Genomic DNA, 22,567 nt, shown 5'->3' on the forward strand with positions numbered 1-22,567 from the left:
TTCATTCCCATATTAGTTAAAAACGAACATGAGTCAATGTTACTCTTATCTTGAAGTACACCAACCGGAAGTCTAATGTTCACAAGTACGGCTTGATGAGCGTGTGAAGTTTATTGAAGCCGAGTAGTCGACTCGACAGACTGGTCAGGTTGCAGCAGTGGGTTGCAGTCGTTGGCAGGGCTGGCTAGACTATCCTGCTGCGCTGCCACTGTGCCACTGATGAGGGAAACGGGCTAACGTGATTGATTGTTGAATACCCCACTTGATTAGAAAGTTTGGGAAATAGTTTGGCAGTAATACAAAAGCTATGCTTAAAGTACAACACAAAAAGCACCGGGGGCTTGTTTCCATTGTGGTCCTTTGTACTGAATAATTCATTATGACATACATTAAATTAGGCTACGGCTACCCATCAGCAACAACACTAAACATAAATATAAGCTACTAGAAAAAAGGGGTGGAGGCTGCATGGTATTCCATATTTCAGGTGGTATGACATTTTCCCCACATTTGAGCCGAACCTAGGGGTAACTAGGTCAACGCACTCTGGTGTTGTGCCTATGGGTGTCTCACTAGTTTGACAGGTACATGTTCCAGAGTATTTAAAAAAGACCAGACATATAAGTTGATTGGGTTTATGCCTACCCTTTCTTTTAGGATAAAACCAAATAAAGGATCACTGATTAAAACCATATAAACAGTTTGATAATCTAAAATATGAATGGATCATTCACAAAGGAATTTAACCGTATGGTTTTTGAACCAGAGCCATTGGTTGGTCTCAGTTTGCCCCCATGTGGAGACACATAATACTTGCATGATACAATTGATCCATAGTTACAGTATACTAATGCATCGTTTCCTAAAGACTGGGTCGATTTCAATTGGGTCACCAAAATATTTATTTTGGCCTGGTTCTGGATAAGTACCAGAATATCTTCTGCTAAAGTAAAGCAGGCATTTGATACCTTTTACAACCACTTACAAGTGTGAATTAGGATTTTCTGTGCTTATGCAAGTAAAAGACAATATTGGGAATTGGGTAGCCTGGTTTTTCCATCTTAAAATGGGTACCCCGAAAATAAAGGTTTGGGAACCACTGTAATGTAAAGAAGGGGTTAGAGAAATGATTTCCTGTGTAAACATCTTTAGTACCAGCGCCTATATAAATATCATACCAATAAACATATTTCTTTATTCACTTCTTTATTAATTCCAAAACTTTTGGAAAAGGCTATTCACAAGCCTATAACATTGCTCAAGATTAAATGTGAATCAAATAATCCTCAAACAAAACTGATTCTTTACAACACACGTTTGCTCATCTCATTTAGCAAGCAGTCCTTATGTCAGCAGTTCTAGCCTCACATTTGGAACAATTTAAACTTGGGGTGAAGTTTCGAATTAGTAAACTTCCTGCACTGAACACAATAAAGAGAAATAAAGCAGAAGTAAGTGCATACTCATGGTGGTTTAGTGAATAACCAGGCAGAAAATACTTGAGTTCTCCTGAAACAATAGATCTAAATGATTAATTCAACACTGTTTTCTTTCTTACACTGGTATGAGATTAAGTATTTCTGTCATTACAAAATAGGCCATCCTTCTTAAAAACAATAATCCCCCAAATAAGCTATGCATTATCTTAAAGAGCTATGTTTTGCTAACCACTGTTTATTCAATATCAAGGAATAAATACTTTACTTTTTCCCCATTATGTCCAAAGACAACTTATCCATGCCGATAATGTTTGAGCCTTGAGCCCTGTTTGAGAAAATTTAGAGGATATTCAGAGTATGTGACGTACCCGCAGCTGGCTGACTGCTACTCAAATATACGTAGAGCACCCCATAAACTTTTCCATATTATTCCTATACATCCTCTATAGGCAACATTCTGGGTCAACTTTAAGCCAAAGCTACATTATAAGACCTGGAAGCCAACTGAAACGAATTATATCCAGATCATTTAAACTGTCTTAACTGGCATTATGTGACAACATTCGTTATCGTCTTGTTTGCTTTCTACATATCTTCCATAAGGTTATCTGTGGTACAACAGGGGACACTTTAAAACCTTCATCCCATTTAAGAATGTAAAAAAAAAATTGATCCGATTGCATGACAACCCAACATCTGAACGGTAGGTTAGGTTGAACAGTGAACGAGGCAGTATGAACTTTGGCTATGCACAAAACCCTATTTCAATAGCTTATAATTCCAATACAATGGTCAGCATGGGACAAGAGAAAATCAACATGAGATAGGGGATGAATGAGGATGATGATCATGAAATTCAGTGCTGTCTACTTTGTGTGGACCATGGATGTGCTGAACAGAAGCATCTTCTTTTTCTTCTTTTTCTTCCCTCCTTTCTCTTCTGAAGAGAGACAGCAAGGATAAGTACAGCACCAGCTCTCATATATATATACAAACACACAAAAAAATTCAAACCAACAGATAAACCAATTACATTTTAAAACTCACCAGGGTCAACCACAGGTTCTGGAGGAGCAGTTGCGCCATTGTCTAGTTGCAGAAGTGCTGCCTCAAAGGCCTGGCTGAAAGAGTTCTGGAAGCTAGGTACTGGGACACGATCTGACCCATCACTCTCCCCATCGCTGTCCACAGCTGGAGGAGCCAGTAGCTTGTCTGCAGGACCATGAAACCAACAAGTGAACAGGGATGGCTCAAATCTTGTCTGTCAGTACTATAATGTTTATAAACTTGCTCTACCTTGCTTTGTAGTGATCCTGGGTCCAGCTTCTCCTCTGGCTTTACCATCTCTTAGCATCTACAGAATAAAACAAGACAGAATCAAAAGTTGGAGTCATGCCACACATACAAAGTGTCAATAACAGTATTGAATCTGTTGCTCAAGACAGTCGACCAGAAGACTGACGATATAGCAAAAGGGCAGGGCTGCAACAGTTAATCGACTATTATGAAAAATCTATTTTAATAAAATCAATTTATATTGTTTGCTGCTGGTTAAAGTTACAGGAGTGCATATAGTGTGCAATGTGAAATGTAACCTTTCCGTTTTTCAGAAAATAATCGATAGATGCAGCTCTAAAGAAGTGATTAATTTTACAAAAGAACATACCTGTGCAAAGGACATGCAGTTAGAGTCATCCTCTACACTGCCCACAATAGGTGAAGGGCTTTGTCCATTCAGACAAGGGAACATCCCTTCTGAAACAGCAGAGAAGTCATAACAATTTACTGTACATGGTGCAGCTGCTAAAAACTAAAACAAAAAGGGGGGGGGGGGGGGGGGGGACTGAAAAAGAACAAGATGAACTGTAAAGCCGAGCAAATTAAGTATGAATAGCAAGAAGAGCAGCTCTCACCAGTCACAGGGCTGCTGCTAAGTGGTGATGGAGGTGCCAACTGAAAGTCAGGGTAGTAGACAGGGATTGCACTGCTGTGAGGAGGTGACCCGAACGCTGGGAACTGCTGAAGATTCTCCAGGCCGATATGGACCTCAGGATCTGAGGGGGGAAAAGGAGGACGAAAACCTTACAGATGTCTCACACACTGTCCATGTCAAATGACTGATTTGTAGACATCTTCCTGTAGTTTCTGTTTGCATCAATACATCTTTAGACATGCTTACATTTCCCTTGTTTCTTGTTCTCCTCGATCTCAATGCGCTTCTCCCTGCGCTTTTCATCTCTTGCTTTCTTCTGCCTGAGGCGCTTTCTTTTCTCAAGATCATCTAAAAAAGGTTGACATTTTTAGATAAAAATAAAAAAGCAGCAAGACAACATCTGCAAATTCAGAATTCTTACCAGCTCATTATTACTAGAACACACACACACACACACACACACACACACACACACACACACACACACACACACACACACACACACACACACACACACACACACACACACACACACACACACACACACACACACACACACACACACACACACACACACACACACACACACACACACACACACACACACACACACACACACACACACACACAGAGAGAGAGAGTGAGTGCCAGTGGGCTTGCTCTTAGTGGAATTCAATTCATATCTATAGTAAATTTAAGGATACTGACCTGCAAATGTGTCCAGGGTTTCTTTGGACACGATGGGTGGCTGCAGTTCTAGCTCACAAATGCTGTACTCACAAGTGAGTGGCAGGTGAGCCAGATAGCGGTGCCTACGGCGGACATCCTGTAGGACAGCATTAAAGGCAAATCAGTCAGAGAAATGAAAGCAAAATTACACTTTGGTAGAAGTTTGGGTTGATAAGTTACCTTATCATCAATCGATACAACTCCAAATACTAAACAGATAATGATTGAGTAGCATTTTTCTAAAAGTTATCAAGTGCTTTAAAGTGGAAAAACTACACTGTCTGTATGAAGACTGTAAACATCCTCTTCTTCATGGTCTTACCTCAGTGATCGTATGTCCCACTATCTCCACCAATGTGGCAGTGATGGTGTCCGGGCAGTCCTCCAGGCTGCCATATTCACGCAACAGGCATCGTAAATTCACAGGGTGCAAGAACATTTCCTGGCAGTCCTCAGCTGAAATAAAGTATAGATTATAATTCAAGACTAAACCATTTTGATTATCCAATATGATGGGTACTTTCTGACAGAGCAATTTAATTGGATGTCATGTACTAATTTTATTTTAACTATTGCCAACTAAGGAGCTTATTTTAATGTACCCAGTCTTATGTTGGCTGTTGTGTGTTTGTAAATGATTCCCTCAAACATTTTAAGCTTTAGCCTTCAGGTGGCACAGTGGTAAAGTGCCTGTGCACCACGAGGAGGTTGTGGGTTCGAATCCACCGTGGGGGAACCGGTTTTGTCGAGCGTCAATACAAACACAATTGGTTCGTTTTCGGGGAGAGAAGCAGCCGGGCAGGTATTTGCCACTGCAGGCACTCTGGGGCAGCACCTGTCAGCAGTGAGTGTTGGGCTCTACATCCTCCCAGTGGGGGCTCCTCACTGGCAGGTGAGTCAGTAGAATACAACAGTAGTGTGAACACACAATTGTGTATGGGGAGGAATCAAGTGTCAATGGCATTAACTACTAAATTGAGTAAAAACGACACAAAAGTTGCAAAATCTCTGAATATCCTAACCTCACCAAACAGCAGTCCCAAGCAAATTTGGAACATATTTCAGTTTTGAATTCTCCCACGTGACTGCAGATAACCCTCACAGCTAAACAGAATGCTGACTCTACCTTGGTAGAAGTAATAGTAGGGTCCATGATGTGCCACATTGACTGGGGGCCGGCCTGCTTCTGCCTGACCAGAAGGGTTCTCCTTAATAGGCTGGAGCTCTGTGGACTCAGCAGGTTCTTCCAGCACACTCTCCAGGATTCCATTTGGGCAGTCTGGCTCCTCACAAGTGGCCTCCTCTGGCTCCTCACAAGTGGCCTCCTCTGCAAACTCAGCCACCTCATCATCAAAGGCAGAGGAGTATTGCAATACAGGCTAGTGGAGAGAACAGTAGTGATTACAAATATGAATATCAAAATGCAAGAAGAAAAAAAACTAGGTTCAATTCACATCCGGTCTAGAGCGGATACAGATTTCTACCTTATATACTTGTAGCTCAATGGGTCTGGGTTTCTATTTATTGCTCAGTGCTCTGATCCGGCCTAGAGCCTGCCTACTGTATCAATCAATGTTTTCCGCCCCAGACCGGATCCACAACATGCAATGCGAATTGATCTGTCCACGGCTAGATAGTTAACAAGGCAATACCAAATAATGCAACATAACTGCTCTTCAAATGCTCTCGCATTGTGGATTTACTTCCACGCCGAGCAAAGTCCATCTTAATACAGATATTGCATGTAATTCTTCTCTTTACTAAGTTGCAGGTCTAAAGCTCTCAGATGTGATGCGCTTTGTATGGGGTGGTGCCATTGCATATCCAACTTTTGCTTTACGGTAGTTTTTACACATGTGCAACTTGGCAGGTGGCCCACTCCTCCTTAGCTTAGCTGACATTAGCGCAAAAAAGAATAACTATGTTAGTATGTTCAAGTGGAAAAATACACAAGACTCATTGCCAAAAAACACCTGTGATTCATTGCTGATTATTATCGATGACCAAATTAATTTGCAGGCCTAAGGGGAATACAATGTTACATGTCCTTTCTTGGATTACAAAACAAGGACAATTTACACGCTCCACAAGATAAGGGACCATGTTCAGGCAATAAAGCTAATCTCATCGCACACACCTGAACAGCAAATTTTAGTGGCAAATGACAGCTAAACTCAGTCACTGCTTAGCTGTAATTTATTCAACAAGTTTATTTACTTGTCAGCCACAGCCAGAATTATAATTAGAAAATTACCTAAATCCATATTACCAATGTTTGAAAGGGGCATCCATGCCAAGCGCCTACAATCTTGAGGAAAATTGTTCATGGCTGATGTTTCCTACTAGACTGACCTTGGTACTACTGCTGGTTATGGTCACCACTTCCTCCACAGGGGAGGAAGGTTCTTCCAGAGTGAGTGAGAACAGGTTGTGGTCCACAACATTTTTCTTCTCGCGCGTCTTCTGTTGCTTCAACACAACTTCCTCTCTCTCCTAAAACGCAAACAGATAAATTCAGAGTCAGATTATTATACTTTTCAGTAAATGAAAGAAGAAAAAATAACCTGCATTCCAATGGATCCAATGTAGTTATTATTTAGTCACAAGCTATAGTTAATACTTTTTCAATGGTTCAATATTTATAAAACCCTTAAACTACTTTATACAAGATGTACAAGCTCACAAAATACACAATACGCTAAACCCGCCATTTGTTTTATGTGTTTAATTCGCCGTTAGATGGTAATTATGAAAATCCGGTTTTGTCTTCTGGGAAACTGACTCCAATGCAAAGTGAACGAGGGGGTACGATCTTAGCCCGCTTTGCTCTTTGTCTGTGACCCGGATTGCGGAAGTGGCTTTTTTGTCGGCTCAATCACAAAATCAGGAATCATACTCATATCCCCTAAATAATAACACTTATATAGTAATAATTTTCCAATAATGTAATTCGGGATGCTATTTGCTATTTTGGCTTAATCAATCGGACAAGCAATGGAATGTATTGATTCTGCTATGTATATTGTGGTGTGTCTAAGTAGGTGTGTATATGTGCATATGTATATATGTGTTTATAGATATGAATGTGTGTGTGAATGTATATATGTAAGGACTACATGAATGTATGCACTGTGCAGGTAGACAGATGTCCATCAGTCTACAACCCATGTGCACCTAAATATGCAACTGGACTCCAGGGGTAGGGCCCGACAAGCCTATGGCTTCTCCCTAGCACTTTTTTGGATATTTGGACAGGATACAAGCAACGGACACTCAAAAAAAATGAAAATGATGTTTGTTATGTATGTACTGTATGCCCCACATTCCGAAAATAAAACTGAACTAAATCATGGGACTATTTTCAAGCGGATTTTCATGGATCAAAAGGCACAAATACTTCGGTGTATGCTCCAAAAGTACAATGACATTAATATACAGGCAACTGCACTAACTTAGAAAGCAGCCTATTTGATATTCTGAATGAATACACATAAAATAAACTGTATAAATTGTATTATTAGAGGTGTGTACCTGCAAGTCGCATAGGGCACTCTGGATGAAACAGGATTCAGCATCCACTTCCTGGCTGAGCTGGACCTGCAAGGTGGCCTTCTCTTCTGCCATCAGATTCAGTACCTGCTCTGGAGAGGCCAGCAGCAGCTTGGAGTACTGGCTGAGACACATATCTAGAAAACACATGTTCAAAAAGAGGAATATCACTTCAATTATCCATGTAACAAGATTGTTCCATTTGCATTCGTTGTTTGGCCCGTTTCTTATAGTTGCTGCAAGACCAACACAGTATTTTTATTTCATTAAATATGGATACTTTGTTTTCATACCTCCAAAGCGAACTGGTTCTTCCACTTTCACCCACTGAGCACTAGGCATGGCCACGAGAGCTCCCTTTTCTCTGCGCATCAGACGCATGGTGATGAGATCACCAACTGCATACTGCCTGGTCTCCATTGCAACCACACTGCAACAGGAGATACATGATTACTAAGACAATTGCTCAAATGCCATAGAAAAGCCATTCGAAAGATTTTAACAGTTAAAAAAATGGCTGTGCTTCAAAGTTGCATCTGTAGCACTCATTGGTATTCATAGTTACCTTTTGAGGTCAGCAGAATTCACAGCCTCGTAGCAGATGGGACACTTGGCCCAACTCTTGTCACTGAGTGACAGATAATGTAGCATGCATGGCCAGCAGAAGATGTGTCCACATCGTGTGATGTGGGCTGCCACTGGAGGGTACAGGCAGATCGGGCATGAGGGCACCTCATGGCTGTAGATGCGCTAAAAATGTAAAAGAAATCAATTTATGGGTTAATATCATTCAATATGATTGAGTGTAGTGACTTTGGTTTTGCTCTCAACTTCATCTATAATTACTTTTTTCCCTCTGTATTTTGAATTAATGTGTAGTGTGTCCAACTAAAATGTATTTTTATAATTAAAGCTGAAACAAATTCAAGAATTAGGAGGTAATATCAGAGAAACCTTGGTAAAGGAAATTAAAATAAAGTTGAAAACTACACAGAAGACACTCACCACTTGCTGCACACAGTCCCAGTTAACCAGTGTATCTGGGTCAGTGAAGTGAGCTGTATAGTCCTGGTCATCAGTCACCACAAACTGGCAACTAAAATGAAACACCATTGAGTTCTATCCATGACAAATGCAATTATGAACTTAATATATTCTCTCACACAACTGTGTAAGCAACTAGATTGCTTGCCGATAGCTTAAGAATAACCAACAAAGTAAATTAAGACAACACAATACAGCACTGTATTTTAGGCTGCACAACTTCAATGGCCAAGGGTAGCATTTCATACCTACTCTCACTCTTCACCGTCCTATATGAAGAATGCCTAATTTATACACATTCATCACTATCGCACGACAGTGTCGTGACGTTAGCCATCTGTTCTAGCTAACGCCATGATCATGTTTTGTTCTAAGTACAAATTTAATTCAATTCAGATAAGTTGAGAAACCACTCACTTGGCCTGCAGAAAAAGCTCCTTGTTGAAGGGCTTGTGCGTGTGGCCCCACTTGTTCCGGCGGCCCCAGCCGGACTGGCCTCCTCCATCTCCGATGCCACCATTGGCCCCTCGGGGTTCAAAGGTGAAGTTGAGCAGGTGGTTCAAACTTATCTTTTTGGGTCCAGTAAATTGAGCCGGGCTAAACTCAGCCCGGCGTGTCTCTGCTACCTGCAAAGACAGACAGGGATATTGATCTGTTAACACAGACAATTTGACTGTTAAAGAATAAGGAGAAGGCAGCTGCTCTGGGTTGAAAACATGAAAATATGGTGTTGCAAGTGAAACAATCCACAAAGGTTATTTCTGTTTTCACTTTCAAATACAGCACCTTTATTAATCTGTCACTAATATTCACTTTCAAATACAGCACTAATATTTCCCTTTTTTTTTTTAAAATGGGTCACAAGAATTGTTCAATAGGACTTTGTGAGAATAGGTCAGGAATTCGATTCCAAACTGAAGAGTGCATAGTCCTTCAGTTTCTGCCATGAATTGGATTAGATTCTATTTTTGATGCTAAGAGTGCTCACCTCCTCGCGTCGTCCTCCGCCTGTAACCCCATATTGCCGTCCTCCACCTCTCTGGGGGGGTCTCTTGTCAAAATTCTTGTTTTTCTGTGAATTGGTGCGTTGAGGGCCTGTGAAACTGTCACTTTTAGGGAAGGAAGGTTCCCGCTTGCGACCGCAACGCTTGGAGCCTCCATTACTCTTACCATCTGAAAAGATGAGATAATAAGTTAACACCTTGAATTAATATTAAGTTAGGGGCCAAATCAATATACAATACAAAAATAATGCCAATTATGCTATTCTGAGGGAGGGAAAAAAACGTGACTATATAGAACTCAAACCGAGGGGTGTGGCTGCTTGACATATTTATAAGCACACGTGCAGCCAGCTGATATAGGGGGCATATAAACTAGGCAACTAGCCTAGTAGGCCTACTCGCCTACACTTATTTAATGAAGTGAGTCGTGACAAGACGTAGACTACAATGACACATTTGACATTTCAAACACCCCTTAGAGTAAAAGTATCCTCTTGTAACTCGTTAACAGTTACATTAATTCATTAGGTACAAACGCTTTCCTATGACAGGAACGTCATCCATATTATGTAAACACCATGGTCTACCACTAGGTGTCATCCGTAATCCTATATTGTAAACGCCATGCTACAACTAGGCCCAAAGCGGCCTCCATCGTGCCTAAAAAGGTGCATAATATGTTTACTGTCCTTGACTCCTTACTATTACTATAAATGTTCACCTGTTTTGGGTTTAGAATCGCCAGGTACCGGGCCAGTAGAATTCGAACGGGGTGGAACCTTGCTGCTGTTGGTATAGTTGGGATTTTTCTCCATATTTGTCTCCTTGCAGTGAGATATTTTGAGGCCAAGCTCCAGCGAGAGAGCCTCCGAGCTCTCTAGCATCAAACGGAATAAAAACGGTGGGTGAAAGCGGACTGTGGCGAGTGTGGGTCAGGCGGCAAAGGCCCTGGTTCATTTCTATCAAACACGGAGACCCCATTACGGCGACATCTTGACACCAAAACAAACCGAGAAAAAATAGAGACACAATATCGATGTCTCAATGTATGCAGGTTGAAAAAAGAGAACGAACGTCGCTCACTACGAGGGGCCTAGACCCCAAAAATGTTCGCTTTTTCTAGATGCAGAAAAGACAAAATGCCTTGAAAAGGCGCCGCACGTTTTCCAAATGCTGGAAAACGCGTAAAGTGTTTGATTTTAACCAAAAAATATATGATCGCTGTTTCGAACTTGCACTAATGGCGACGGGTCGCCAGACAAGAACTTGAGGGACCCGGATGGATCTTCTACCAACTCCGTGTTTGGCAAAAACGCCCACTTAGGTATTTATGGGAAATGTAGTTTTACTACAGAAAGAAGTGCACGCTGCGTGTGCCTGAAGCTTTCTACACAAGTCAGGTGAGAGAAATGAGTAATGAGCAGTTGAGACGAATAACAGTCTAAGTCCATAATTTATTCTGAACCCTAACTGAAAACAGTAAATAAAAATCCACAGCCCCCGGCCTCACGTATTAGGACAATATCAGTCAACAGAAAAAGGTTGGGTGTTTCACTGTTTTCGATGAATCTATCATGGTTAAAATGGAGTTTGACGTTATAATGGGTCTGGGGTGGGGGGGCAGCTATAATGAATATATCAAATATCTAAAATCAACTGTCTGGGTGTTCACATAAGCCAGAGTAGACGATAAAATGACCAAAAGTTTTTTTGAAAGTGAAATATCCCTTTAAAAGACCTTACATTTACTGTCATCCAAAATCATGTGGCGACCCCCCTTGCCCCACAGGTTTAGAACCACTGTCTCGTTAACAATAATGTACTTTCAAGTCTATGAAAGGACTATTATATTTATATTTCAGCTCAGAATCTCACTGATTTCAAGTACCGGTACTCATATTTTGTCAAAACAAACAAAAAATCTGGCCATTGTAAAAATAGAGGCCTTATTTTTTGTTTTGTTCCAGCTTGAAAAACAATATTCCATCTCCCAGCAGGTATCTACATCCACACACTGTGTACAGCTAAATAAGGTCACTGTTACTTCATCAAAACTAAGGCTTTAATATAACAAAAGAAATAAAGACAGCGCAACATACTGTACATATATACAAATAAGAAAACATTTATCATCTGTATAGTACTGCAAGCCAGGCCCAATTAATTCCCAGTAGCCACTAGCCATAGAATTCAGCTCGGCAGTTGCACTGTAAGTTCCTATGAGTTTGAAAACAAAAAGTGGCAGAACTGGAAACAGCCAGGATGCATTTCATGTAGACATGATGGTCATTCTTCTCCTTCATCACTTTCCACTTCATCATCAGAAGCTTTTTCTGGTCTTTTATAGCTCAAGTTAGTAGTGCTTAGTATTGCTTGGCGAATCTCTTGTCTTTCTTCTGCAAATGGAGAAAGGGGAGGAATTAAAGTGCTATCAGGAGATTGTCATACTCACTCATACAATACAATCATGTTGTACCATAGGAAAGAAATCATCCCAAGCTAGACAAAACAAAAATGTAACTGCTAGATCCATTAAGTAATTAGGAAATTGCAGTATGTATGAATAAAATTACAGAACAATCTACCTTCACTTTTACATTGAGGGAGCATTCTGTGAAGCTGCTGGGTGTTGTATCGGATCAGAAATTTCTGACATGTTCTGATTGTTCCTGGAGAAAGAATAGCATAGAATTGGTGACAAGATGGGGCAGGGCTGGAGTGGAGTCATTAAGTTATCAAAAATGCAGTTCACTAAAGTCAGTGGCTAACTGTCTATTATATATAGATTGGGTGCTCTTTGGTGATACAGGTAAGATTGTAGACAAAAAATGTTTTTTTCCCCTCCAAAGTAGTACTGCTTAATTCCCAAAAGGTGTAAAATGCAGACTTTCAAAGAAAAAGATTCCAAGGCACCCAGTCTTTGGTGAAAAAATATATAATATGATTTATTTATGAGCAAGGCAACAAAAAAGACCAACATGTTTCGACCTAAAAGATCTTCATCAGGGTCTACCTGGTAGATAGTTTTTTTCATTGAAATTCTGCATTTTACACCTTTTGGGAATTAAGCAGTACTACTTTTTTTTGTATATAATACAATACTTTGTTACATTTTCAAAGACTTAATTGGATCAACTGAAATGACCAACTCCATGCTGAACAATGAATAACAATTCTAAACGTACATATATCTTACCTCCCACATGCAAACAGTTCAGGAAACATGGCACTTTTTGTCCTCGATTGTCAATACTAATACTAGTGATAAAAGGCAATGCAGACCAGATAAGTCTGTAATAGCTTTTGAGGCAGCGCAGGAATACCATTCCAGTAAGGGCATTCAGATATTTCACTGAGGAAATATAACAAATGGAAAAAAACAATTAGCAAAGTTATGTGACATACTTTAAAGTGGAATGAGTCGAATGACATTCAATTGGGAACTTTGTAGTCGTACGAGTCTGGTCTGATTTTGACAGATGCCAAAGTGACAATTTAAAGGGCTTTTAATACCCAAATACAAAAAAAGAAGATAAAATACCATTACGGCATCCAAAGTAATCAACAGAACAAAGTAAACTATACTCTAAAAATCCCACCCGTGTTAAGTGAGGGGCGCTCTTATCATCTTACAACGAGGAGGGAATTCTAACTCATGTTGCTATGATGTAAAACAAACAGTGACAAAACAAACATTTGATTATCTTCATTGTCAATGGCGTTTTTAAAAACATTAAACCTGTATATAGGTCAAAAATCACACCTGTGTGAAGTGAGTAGGCTAATAGGCCTACATAAAAAGTCTAACTCATGTTGACTTCCCCCTTTTCCCCTCACTGTATATGTTTCTTTCCCCTTTTTACCTCCATTATGATGACTTCCTGTACTGTTTTGTCTATATAGAAGTGTCTATTTGTACGTCTCTAAATGTTTTGATGAATTGAACATGGTGGACCCTGTTGTAAACAAGTGTAATGCTTAATTGGGTCGTCCACTCACAGTTAACAGCCTTTGTATTGAGTGTGTGCTTGAAATGTACTGTAATTCTGCAAACTGTTAATAAAATTAACAATCAATCAAAGTTAGACTTTGAGTTAGACGATGTTGATCGGACGTAGAATAGAATCTGGCTTGGCGAAGCCCTAGGAGGGAATGAGTCTTTCCATGTTGAAGTTTAGTTTACCAGAGAATCCAATGTTGCAATGTGCTGCTCCATAGTCACCGTGAGCCCGAGCCACAGCTTCCCTCAACGCCTGTGCGATGGCGCCTTCACGAAGCGGCAACAAGCTGTTACGGTTTGGCATGTTCACTTCACACAGCAAATACCTGCAGACAGGGGAGCGACAATCAGAGTATAAATGTTTAACGCACACTTACTTGTTGTATGACTAGAGGAAAGTATATCTTGTGTTAAACTGTAGCACATTTTTACCTTGATTTACACCGCACCATCGTTATACTTTCTTCTTCTTCACGGCACGGAAGACTTCCGGCAACAACAATAAACGCAACACACTATGGTGCATTAGCGCCCCCTCTGGAAATAGAATAATAATAATGGCATTTTGGACATTGATTGAAAATTGTATTCGCATTCACAGTGTATGTATGGGTACATTTCAAACGAAAGCACAAGTCAGTACAACAAACTGCTACGAGGATGAAACCAGGAAAAGCACCAAGACTTGTTTACATTGATCAGGGTCCTCCATTTTCAATTCATCAGAAATGTGCCGCCCAATTAGCCCAATTTAAACTAAAGGGAGCCCTACTTAATAACAACTGAGCGTGACCCGTGAAAAGGACCCTGTGCCTTCTTTACAACACCTGCAACACCTACAAGGACTATTTTCCTGCATGAGAAATGATGAATTGAAAATGAAGGACACTGATGTAAACAAGTGCTTGTTCTGGTTTCATCCTCGTAGCAGTTTTTTTAAATTGTGCTTTCGTTTGAAATGTACCCATTTTACAAACTGAATACATTTTGTCAATCAATCAATCAACACATAACACAGCCACAGGACTACAATGGAAACAAGCCCTTCATGGCTTTTTGTGTTATCTTAGCATCATTGTATCCCTTCTCTTGTCAATCAATCAATCAATCAATCAACATAATAGGGAGGCTACCGCTACCGGCAAGTAAAAAGTGGTGAGCCAATTCTGGCCGCGGTCCAGCCACCCAAACGCACCCCCAACTGGTAACTATGACAACCGCCAGCGTTTACAGCCAATCACAACTTTCTTGTCCCCGTACACGTTTTACGCCATCTTGAAATTTCATCCGCAGTTTGTTTCTGGATTCAAGAAAAAATAAATAGCCCAACTTTCTTCCTTTGCTACGGAGTAAGGTAGCTGAGATATGAACGGTTCACGAAACAAGACGGCTCCCGCAGGTAAAGGACAGTCTGATACGGATTTCGGCCAAACTACTACGAATCCAAGGGATCGAAAATCTGGTGGAGGAATGCTAAAGAAACTCAAATCGAGACGTAATCAATCGGATAAATGGCCTGTTGTTACAGAGGATCAACTCAGGGCGTTAGGAAAAGATATTACACCAGACCAGGTTCTGGGTCTCCGTGCTGTTACACAGGGTTTGTATCCAGATCTCATGCACGGTTACAGGCATTTTAGCTGTTGTTGTAGTTTATTGTCTTTTTGACCCGCCGTTTCATTCCCTTTCACAGATTATCTCTGCAAGCCTGAAGATAATGTGTTCAACGTTGACTTTACGCGTTTCAAGATCAGAGATCTAGAGACGGGAACGGTGTTGTTTGAGATCGCCAAACCTCCCAACAGTGGTAAGTCACCGTGCAATGCCATTCCGAAAGTAATGATAAGATTGTAGGCCTACTACTATGGAGCCACAGGTCTGTTGATAATGAGAACTCTTGGGAGCCCTAAAAAAGATAATTGAAAGTATACATGCACCCCTCCTATGGCTAATTCAGATTCAGATGTACAATGCACATGGTTGACCTACAAACTGACGCTCGGAAGCGCCACGATCATTGATTAATATACAATAATCAATATGTGTTTAACAAAGAATCCCGAAGTCAAGAGAAATATGAGTCAAATCAGCGATAGCTGTGCCATCAAGATTAACATGAATAATTAAAGTTTGTCGTATTCACCTCCAAAAGGCTGTATTAAACAAACGTTCTATTGTTTTTTTTAACGTTACATGGGAGCAACCTGTGAGCTGAACACATTTGTAACACAGTTGAATATTGTGCCTATGTAATGTGGAATTGCATGCCATGATGCCAATCGCATTCACATCACGTTTTTGTGCTTGTGTGTAAAGTGTCCTCATTTGGCAACATGATGGAGACAACAACGAATTTAACCAATTTAATGTAATGGCTATTGGCTACAAATCCTAGTATATAATTAAGTGGACTCATGCAGTAGTTGTCATTAAAAGTCTTATGGATATATTATTTGATTTAGAATGTAATCTTTTTTTAGAAACGTGTATAACTTATTAATATTTCTCAACATCTTCTCCATAATTGCAGATGTCAACGATATTTGTATTGTATTTAGATTGTCCTATTTTGAAATCAGACACCAGTAAACACGTGTGGGCTATTTATTAGATCCTGCTGTGAAAGAAGAGGAGAGTGCTGATGTAGATGCCAGCGCTGGACGTTTTGTTCGTTATCAGTTTACACCGGCCTTCCTAAAGCTGCGCACTGTTGGTGCAACGTGAGTAACCATGTTGAAAGGTTTTATACATCATACTAGAGAGAACTGGAGCATTTTATAGTCCGCTTGCTGCTAATGTGTGTTTCTCTACAGAGAGGGTAGTATGTGTTCAGTGTGAGAGTTCAATCAGCTAATAGTCTGTTCTCATCAATATTTTGTGAATTAGCTTAACTTTTCCCCCCTTTTCTTTACAACACTCAGTGTGGAGTTCACAGTGGGAGACCAGCCTATTAACAGCTTTCGGATGATTGAGAGGCATTATTTCCAGGGCCGTCTTCTTAAGAACTTTGACTTTGACTTCGGCTTCTGCATTCCTAACAGTCGCAACACGTGTGAGCACATTTATGAGTTTCCACAGCTCCCGGAGGACCTCAGTGAGTTCTATTTTACTTATGTCTGCCAATACATTTGTAATGAGTAGTGTGCATAATTTTCACAAAGCTGCTATTTTCCTTCATGACTTCTGTCTTTGCAGTTCTACAAATGGTAGCGCACCCATACGAGACCAGATCGGACAGCTTCTACTTTGTGGACAACAAACTAATCATGCACAACAAGGCAGACTATGCCTACAATGGTGGTCAGTGATGCTTGAAGACAAAATTCAAGTGCAATACATAACTCCATCACAGGGGTTTGATCTGCCTGGATCATGACCACCCGAAAGCTTTTTGGGGGACAAAAGTGTTTTGTTTTTTAATTTTTTGTTTAGTTTAGTTTTTTGTTTTGGCGGGGCATTACTATGAACTTGACCAGACTGCATCTGCGTCCACAAGGAATTATTCATGCATTGTTACCTCATGCTCTAACGTTTTTGGGACCCACAGTAATGTAACTAAAATATTTCTGTGATATATTTATACAAAAAAAACATTTTGCACCGTCTATTGGACTATCATGACATGTTCTACAGTGTGTATCTTCTGCTACTGCTTGAATACCTTTTGCCTTAAATTCTCCTTTTCGGAGAGGGGACACTTTGGATTATATGATTTTCATTTCAAATCATTTATTTTGATAGTTGTGAGTTCTCTTACTTGAGTTAATTAGAGGCCACTAAATGGATGGTAGATTCCTATTTATAGTTGACAGCAGGCATTTACCCTCAGTGGCCTAGTATTAGTCGTCGCTGGTTTGGACCTACACTAATTCAAGAACAGCTTAACATTTTTAATGCATTAACTTAACTGACAAATCAAAAATGTCCCACTGTGATGTTAGACTGTAGATGCCTGATAGTTGCCTGTTTGGCCCAACCGTTATACACTTATTTCAACTGCCTCATTAACTAGCTGTTATTGCTCACAGGGTAAGTGCTGAGGAAACATTCTTTGTTCTGTTTGTTACGTTCATGGCAAGCTTCCATGACAAAGCCAGGATCGAGTCAGTGTGCACCTGATGCTGACAATTGGAGCACTCTTAAGCCCTAACCACACCAAAGGGTCAAGACGGTTTTAGCGGTGTCCCTGCGGTGTGATATGTCTTGTTGCACGTTGACCCCTAAGGTTGACCCACGTTGACTCTAGTGATTCAACACATGGAATTCAATGGCCCAAACCACACCAAAGGGTTGGGACGGTTTTAGCAACCGTTGGACCCAAGCCCTAACCACTTTGGTGTGGTTAGGGCTTTAGTTGCTTGAGTCGCAAGCTTTTGCCCACATATAGGTTGTGTCTGTTTCTTGATATGACAGAGCTTCTCAAAGTGAGTCAGTGACAGAATTAGGGAGAGTATGGAGATGCAACAGTTGCCTGACCATTCCATTTATGACTGCTGCTCTGGTCAGTCTTCCAGTCAGGGCAGGAATTTCAGGGAGGCCACAAAGGCCATTGCTGTCGTTGCCCCCCAGTTTGGCCTTGTGCCCCTAAAAAAATTGCATGCCCTGAGGCCACAGTGGCCTTAATTCCCCAGCTGACTGTAACACTTTCTCCATGTCTTTCTTGTTGAGGGTATGCGTGTGACATCATACCCGGAAGTTATGCAGGAATGCCAAAGTGGCAAAAAAACTTTTCTGGCCTTTACAGCCCATACATCCAAACAGAAAAGTCCTATCTGATTGCATTAAACAATGTCAAACTCACCTTGCCACTCACTTTATGCATGGCATGCGCATACCCTCTATATGTACAGTAGTTGTAGACACTGGGCTCCATCTTGTGCCACCCCTTATCCCTAAACTTATTTGCCATTTTTTACTATTTTAAAACATTTAAAAATAGTTCAACTAGCCAATCTACATCGACACATTGTTAGCTTGTAGATCGGCTATTTGTACTATTTTAAAATAGTAAAAAATGGCAAATATGTTTAGGGGTAAGGGGTGGCGCAAGATATAGGGCTGTATCTCTTTCTCGTCATGTAGACACCAGTGTCTTTTGTTGAGATTCTGAATTCTTAACTCCCCCGAGTCCCCATCTGGAGCATGGATCAGATTGTAAATACCATAACTTATTTATTTCACTGCAGATTGACTACATATTAAATTTAAAATCATCCTTAACCCTTAAATTCAATTATTTCAATGGACTAAAATCTTGTTTTATGTGATGGCCTTCCTGCCCTGGTATTTGTGCCCTCAAAAAATGGACAACACCAAAGGCCAAGTGGCCTCGCCCCTAAAATTCCAGACCTGCTTCCAGTCATTGTTTAAATATTTGTAACATCCTGGTGTCCTATTAAAATGCACTATTCAGTACAAATAAATGTCTTAAGCACTCATGAAGGATAACCTGCCATGCTCCGAGGTATGAAGTAACAAATGTCCCGTAGCGTACAGACATTTCATGAATGTGTGGTTTTACAAAGTTCAACACTGCCCGTCAGGCTTCCAGGTGAAGGATTATATATTTAAATGAAAAAGTAAAGCATTTTTACAAACCCTGTTTTAGACAGTGTTATATATACCTAGACTGCCATGCTAATCATAATCAGTGAATATAGATGACATAATGTTATTTAAAACGACTAAACGTAGTTTTGAAAGTTAATTGAAATAAGTGAAAGGATCGAGGAAGACAACTATTACAGGGGAACCTTTTCCAGATCAGTGCAGTTGTGTACAAAAACACTTGTGTGAACTTGTGAAGTGAGTGGTGCCCTTTATCATGATCATGTATAGTATTGGTTAGCACCATTTAGCAGCACAGCTCAAAAAGTAACACCAATACAATGCATTCAAAGTTTTAGTTTTATTCTTAAGCACTGTTTTAGAACAATTTAAGAACACATGGGGGAAAAAAATAAAAGGAATAATTGCTAATATAAAACCAAGACAATTTAAGTGCAATTTTTAAAAACAATTGCAGATTGTGTAAAAATTGTTGCAGGTTGAAAAAATAAGAATTAGGATGGACTCCAAATCTGTCCTTTGCCCATCTCGAGAACCGTCCTACTTCAACTTCAATCTCAATGTGTGTGACCCGAGGGAGTGCTGTGCCTGGTCTGAGGTCGATTCCTCAAAAAATATTGATCAATCTGCAGATCTCCAAACTGTAAATGGAAATCCCGATGTCATCAATATGTCTGTGATCCTTGTATGCCCACATACATAGATTTCATCTTTCATCTTCACATGGAGAGTCTTCATTAATATGACATCATAGCCCAAGGGGCATGCGCTCCCGGGGCATCATGCTTATTATTTCTAGAATACAGAGAATTCCACAAATTCTCTGTATTCTCTCCCTTTTTATGCCTACATGCAATCTCTGTATCTTCTGTCTGTGCCCCTTTTATGCCCATATATGGAGATCCTTCATCAATATGATGTCATAGACTGGCCTCCAAGTACTATGACAACTGGTACTCTGACAATGGGTACAACAGGCATTCTGACAATGGGTAGTTACAACAGATATTGCATAACCATCCATCCATCTTCAAAAGCTTATCCGGAGTCGGGTCACGGGGCAACAGTTCCAGCAGATCAACTCCAAACTCCCCTCTCCAGAACAATATTAGCAACTTCCTAAGTTCCTCCTGGGGGATCCGGAGGTATTCCCAGGCCAGTGTGGAGTTATAACCCCCGATCTGGTCCTTGGTCTTTCCTGGGAGTCTCCTCCCAGTGGGACGTGCAGCAAGGAACTCCCTAGGGAGGCATCCGTACTATATGCCCGAACCACCAAAGCCGGGTCCTTTCCAAGCGAAGAAGCGGTAGGTCTACTCCGAGTCTCTCCCGCGTGATCTTTAAGGGAGATGTCAGCCACCCATCTGAGAAATGGGTTGACGAATCACCACACTAATTACTTGACAGCTAGCTTTCTGTTAATTGCATTATTACAGCCTACTGCACACAGCAGTTGTGGCTGTGGTTGAACCGTAAGCGCAGACTGCGCAGACGCATTTTGGGCCTGTATTTCTCGAGGTAAAGAAGCTGCTTGGAGTTGAAGGCTCCACGTCTCGTCTGCCTTATGAACTGTACCGCATCCTCATACTTCATGCCACATTCGATGAGGGCTAAAGCCACTAAGACTGGAGCTCGGCCCAGGCCCGCCACACAGTGGACTGCAATGCAGCAGCCGGGCACCTCGCAGAACTTTGTCTTCAGTAGGCTGAGCCAGTCCTCAACGATCTGTGTGGGGGGGGCGTTGCCATCATCGTAGGGCCAGTCCAAGACTTGGATTCCTTCCTTCTCGACTGCAGCTTTGTCGTATGTAGGGTCACAAACTCTCACCAGTGTGTTCACCCCAAATCTCTTCAGCTCCTCTGTGAACCTTTTGAGCGTGTACGTGTTGGGGTTGTGGGTGATGAGGAATCTCATCCGCTCATAGGCAATCTCAACTGCAGGCTGGTTCATCTTGGCAATATGACGGTCCATTCAAATTAATCGATTGGCTGTCAAGAAAGAAAGCAGAAAGGCAAGACCTCTTAACCGGCTGGGAGCCCCCGTTGAATCTCAGTTTGTTTCCCAGGTGTTCCTGGAGTCAAGGAGGTTTCTTGGTCTCACAGTCCAGCTGTGGAAGGCTGATTAACCTGTTAATGTTTCTAATGTTTCTGGTGTAAACATCAGAAACAGTAAAGCTGACTGAACTTAGAGAACCCGTAATTGTGCCGTAGAAAGTGAGTAATGCAAATGTAACTATAATGACCTGGACGTCGTAGTTGTGTTGTTACTGCTTCAAGTATCACGCTTTTATAGCTGTCTCGTATCTTGCATCATCAAATAGGTCTATGATGTCAGACCTTGACCAATCACAGAGGTCAGGTGTGCTGTTGGAAATACTGCGTACTGGCGTAACCATGGCAACCTCACTGATAAACAAACAGGTAAATATACCTGTTTGTTTATCAGTGAGGTTGCCATGGTTACGCCATGGTTACTGCTCCTCCACAGCGGAGGAGCAGTCTTATAATCAACAAAAAATATTTTTCTTGAAGTAGCCTACTTTGAAATATCTCCAAAAGTTGACATACTGTACGTTTTCCAGTCTACTTGTTTACTTTAAACTAGGGCTGTCAAATTAACTGAGTTTAATTTGTGAAATTAATTAGATGAAAAATGTTAACGCAATTAATCCATGTTTAGATATTGGCTATAGTGCAGAGTCGATGGGATTATGGTACATACCATAATCCCATCGACTCTGCACTATAGCCCTATCTGGATGGCAATAACCAACATTATGTACTGTAAAAGGCTGCGCAATTTACATACATAGGCAGATAAGGCTCAAATCACATGGGGTGAGAGACAGAGGGACACCATCCGGCCACATTGGATTTGTTATAAAGAATAAGATGTACAACATACATACAGTAGTCAGTACTATGTTAAATGTAGGCTATATATCCACCTTCTGACATTTATCTTACCATTCCCACAACAATATACAGAAAAACATGGCATATTTTGGACATAGTTCGAATGGTGATTAATCGTGATTCATTATTTTTTAAACTGATTAATCTGATTAAAATGTCTAATCATTTGACAGCCCTACTTTAAACAATGATTTTAAAGAAGATATGAAAAAAGTACAATATGTATGAAGTATATTTGTTCTTATTTGTTAGCATGGTAAAACACTCAGAACACGTGAGCTCAGTGTGAAAATGTATGGGAACCTACACACATGTTATGACAGCAAGGCAAAGAAAGGAGGTGTGCCCCACTGTATAGGGTTAATAGCCTAGAGATCAAGGTTATAAAA

At 40.7% G+C, this 22,567-nt stretch overlaps 4 protein-coding genes across 7 annotated transcripts; 1 reads left to right on the plus strand and 3 right to left on the minus strand.

Annotated features, from left to right (window-relative positions):
- Positions 1-1,567: 1,567 nt before the first annotated feature.
- rnf10 (ring finger protein 10) lies at positions 1,568-10,989 on the minus strand. Of its 3 annotated transcripts, none has more exons than XM_079515788.1 (17): positions 10,420-10,989; positions 9,683-9,867; positions 9,112-9,320; positions 8,656-8,746; positions 8,216-8,400; positions 7,944-8,080; positions 7,633-7,787; positions 6,454-6,594; positions 5,228-5,480; positions 4,424-4,557; positions 4,081-4,198; positions 3,619-3,720; positions 3,353-3,493; positions 3,106-3,191; positions 2,736-2,793; positions 2,487-2,651; positions 1,568-2,379 (listed from the first exon to the last, which is right to left on the minus strand). In XM_079515788.1, the coding sequence occupies exons 1-17, from the start codon at positions 10,580-10,582 to the stop codon at positions 2,306-2,308; spliced, it is 2,397 nt and encodes a 798-aa protein (XP_079371914.1). In that variant the 5' UTR covers positions 10,583-10,989; the 3' UTR covers positions 1,568-2,305. The 3 variants fall into 3 exon arrangements, with proteins under 3 accessions (XP_079371914.1, XP_079371915.1, XP_079371913.1); XM_079515789.1 differs by having other exon boundaries at positions 1,568-2,376; positions 3,106-3,194; XM_079515787.1 differs by having other exon boundaries at positions 3,106-3,194; positions 10,420-10,988.
- Positions 10,990-11,742: 753 nt separating this feature from the next.
- Positions 11,743-14,248, minus strand: pop5 (POP5 homolog, ribonuclease P/MRP subunit). 2 transcript variants are annotated; one of them, XM_079516176.1, is made up of 5 exons: positions 14,131-14,248; positions 13,882-14,024; positions 12,895-13,050; positions 12,284-12,367; positions 11,743-12,094 (listed from the first exon to the last, which is right to left on the minus strand). In XM_079516176.1, the coding sequence occupies exons 1-5, from the start codon at positions 14,148-14,150 to the stop codon at positions 11,985-11,987; spliced, it is 513 nt and encodes a 170-aa protein (XP_079372302.1). In that variant the 5' UTR covers positions 14,151-14,248; the 3' UTR covers positions 11,743-11,984. The 2 variants fall into 2 exon arrangements, with proteins under 2 accessions (XP_079372302.1, XP_079372303.1); XM_079516177.1 differs by having other exon boundaries at positions 13,921-14,024; positions 14,131-14,235.
- A 595-nt stretch (positions 14,249-14,843) lies between these two features.
- Positions 14,844-17,402, plus strand: unc119b (unc-119 lipid binding chaperone B). The gene is made up of 5 exons (XM_079516678.1): positions 14,844-15,298; positions 15,392-15,505; positions 16,310-16,418; positions 16,620-16,792; positions 16,894-17,402. Exons 1-5 carry the CDS (start codon positions 15,064-15,066, stop codon positions 17,004-17,006), a joined length of 744 nt encoding a protein of 247 aa, XP_079372804.1. The 5' UTR covers positions 14,844-15,063; the 3' UTR covers positions 17,007-17,402.
- A 3,298-nt stretch (positions 17,403-20,700) lies between these two features.
- Positions 20,701-21,234, minus strand: LOC306934403 (protein tyrosine phosphatase type IVA 2-like; the record flags this gene model as incomplete). Its single annotated transcript, XM_079516972.1, has 1 exon — positions 20,701-21,234. The coding sequence occupies one exon, from the start codon at positions 21,232-21,234 to the stop codon at positions 20,701-20,703; it is 534 nt and encodes a 177-aa protein (XP_079373098.1).
- Between the last annotated feature and the right edge of the window lie 1,333 nt (positions 21,235-22,567).

The sequence above is a fragment of the Electrona antarctica genome (assembly GCF_951216825.1).
Source record: "Electrona antarctica genome assembly, chromosome: 12".
Lineage (NCBI taxonomy): Eukaryota > Metazoa > Chordata > Actinopteri > Myctophiformes > Myctophidae > Electrona > Electrona antarctica.

Coding starts and splice junctions, on each gene's coding strand:
- rnf10 (XM_079515787.1), bottom strand. CDS start 10,582: ATGCTAGAGAGCTCGGAGGCTCTCTCGCTGGAGCTTGGCCTCAAAATA. Junction 5,481..6,453: donor TAACCAGCAGTAGTACCAAG/GTCAGTCTAGTA, acceptor TCTCTCCACTAG/CCTGTATTGCAATACTCCTC. Junction 4,558..5,227: donor CTACTATTACTTCTACCAAG/GTAGAGTCAGCA, acceptor ACTTTATTTCAG/CTGAGGACTGCCAGGAAATG.
- pop5 (XM_079516176.1), bottom strand. CDS start 14,150: ATGGTGCGGTGTAAATCAAG. Junction 13,051..13,881: donor TTGCAACATTGGATTCTCTG/GTAAACTAAACT, acceptor ATATTTCCTCAG/TGAAATATCTGAATGCCCTT. Junction 12,095..12,283: donor CCCTCAATGTAAAAGTGAAG/GTAGATTGTTCT, acceptor CTCCATTTGCAG/AAGAAAGACAAGAGATTCGC.
- unc119b (XM_079516678.1), top strand. CDS start 15,064: ATGAACGGTTCACGAAACAAGACGGCTCCCGCAGGTAAAGGACAGTCT. Junction 16,419..16,619: donor CTGCGCACTGTTGGTGCAAC/GTGAGTAACCAT, acceptor TACAACACTCAG/TGTGGAGTTCACAGTGGGAG. Junction 16,793..16,893: donor ACAGCTCCCGGAGGACCTCA/GTGAGTTCTATT, acceptor CTGTCTTTGCAG/TTCTACAAATGGTAGCGCAC.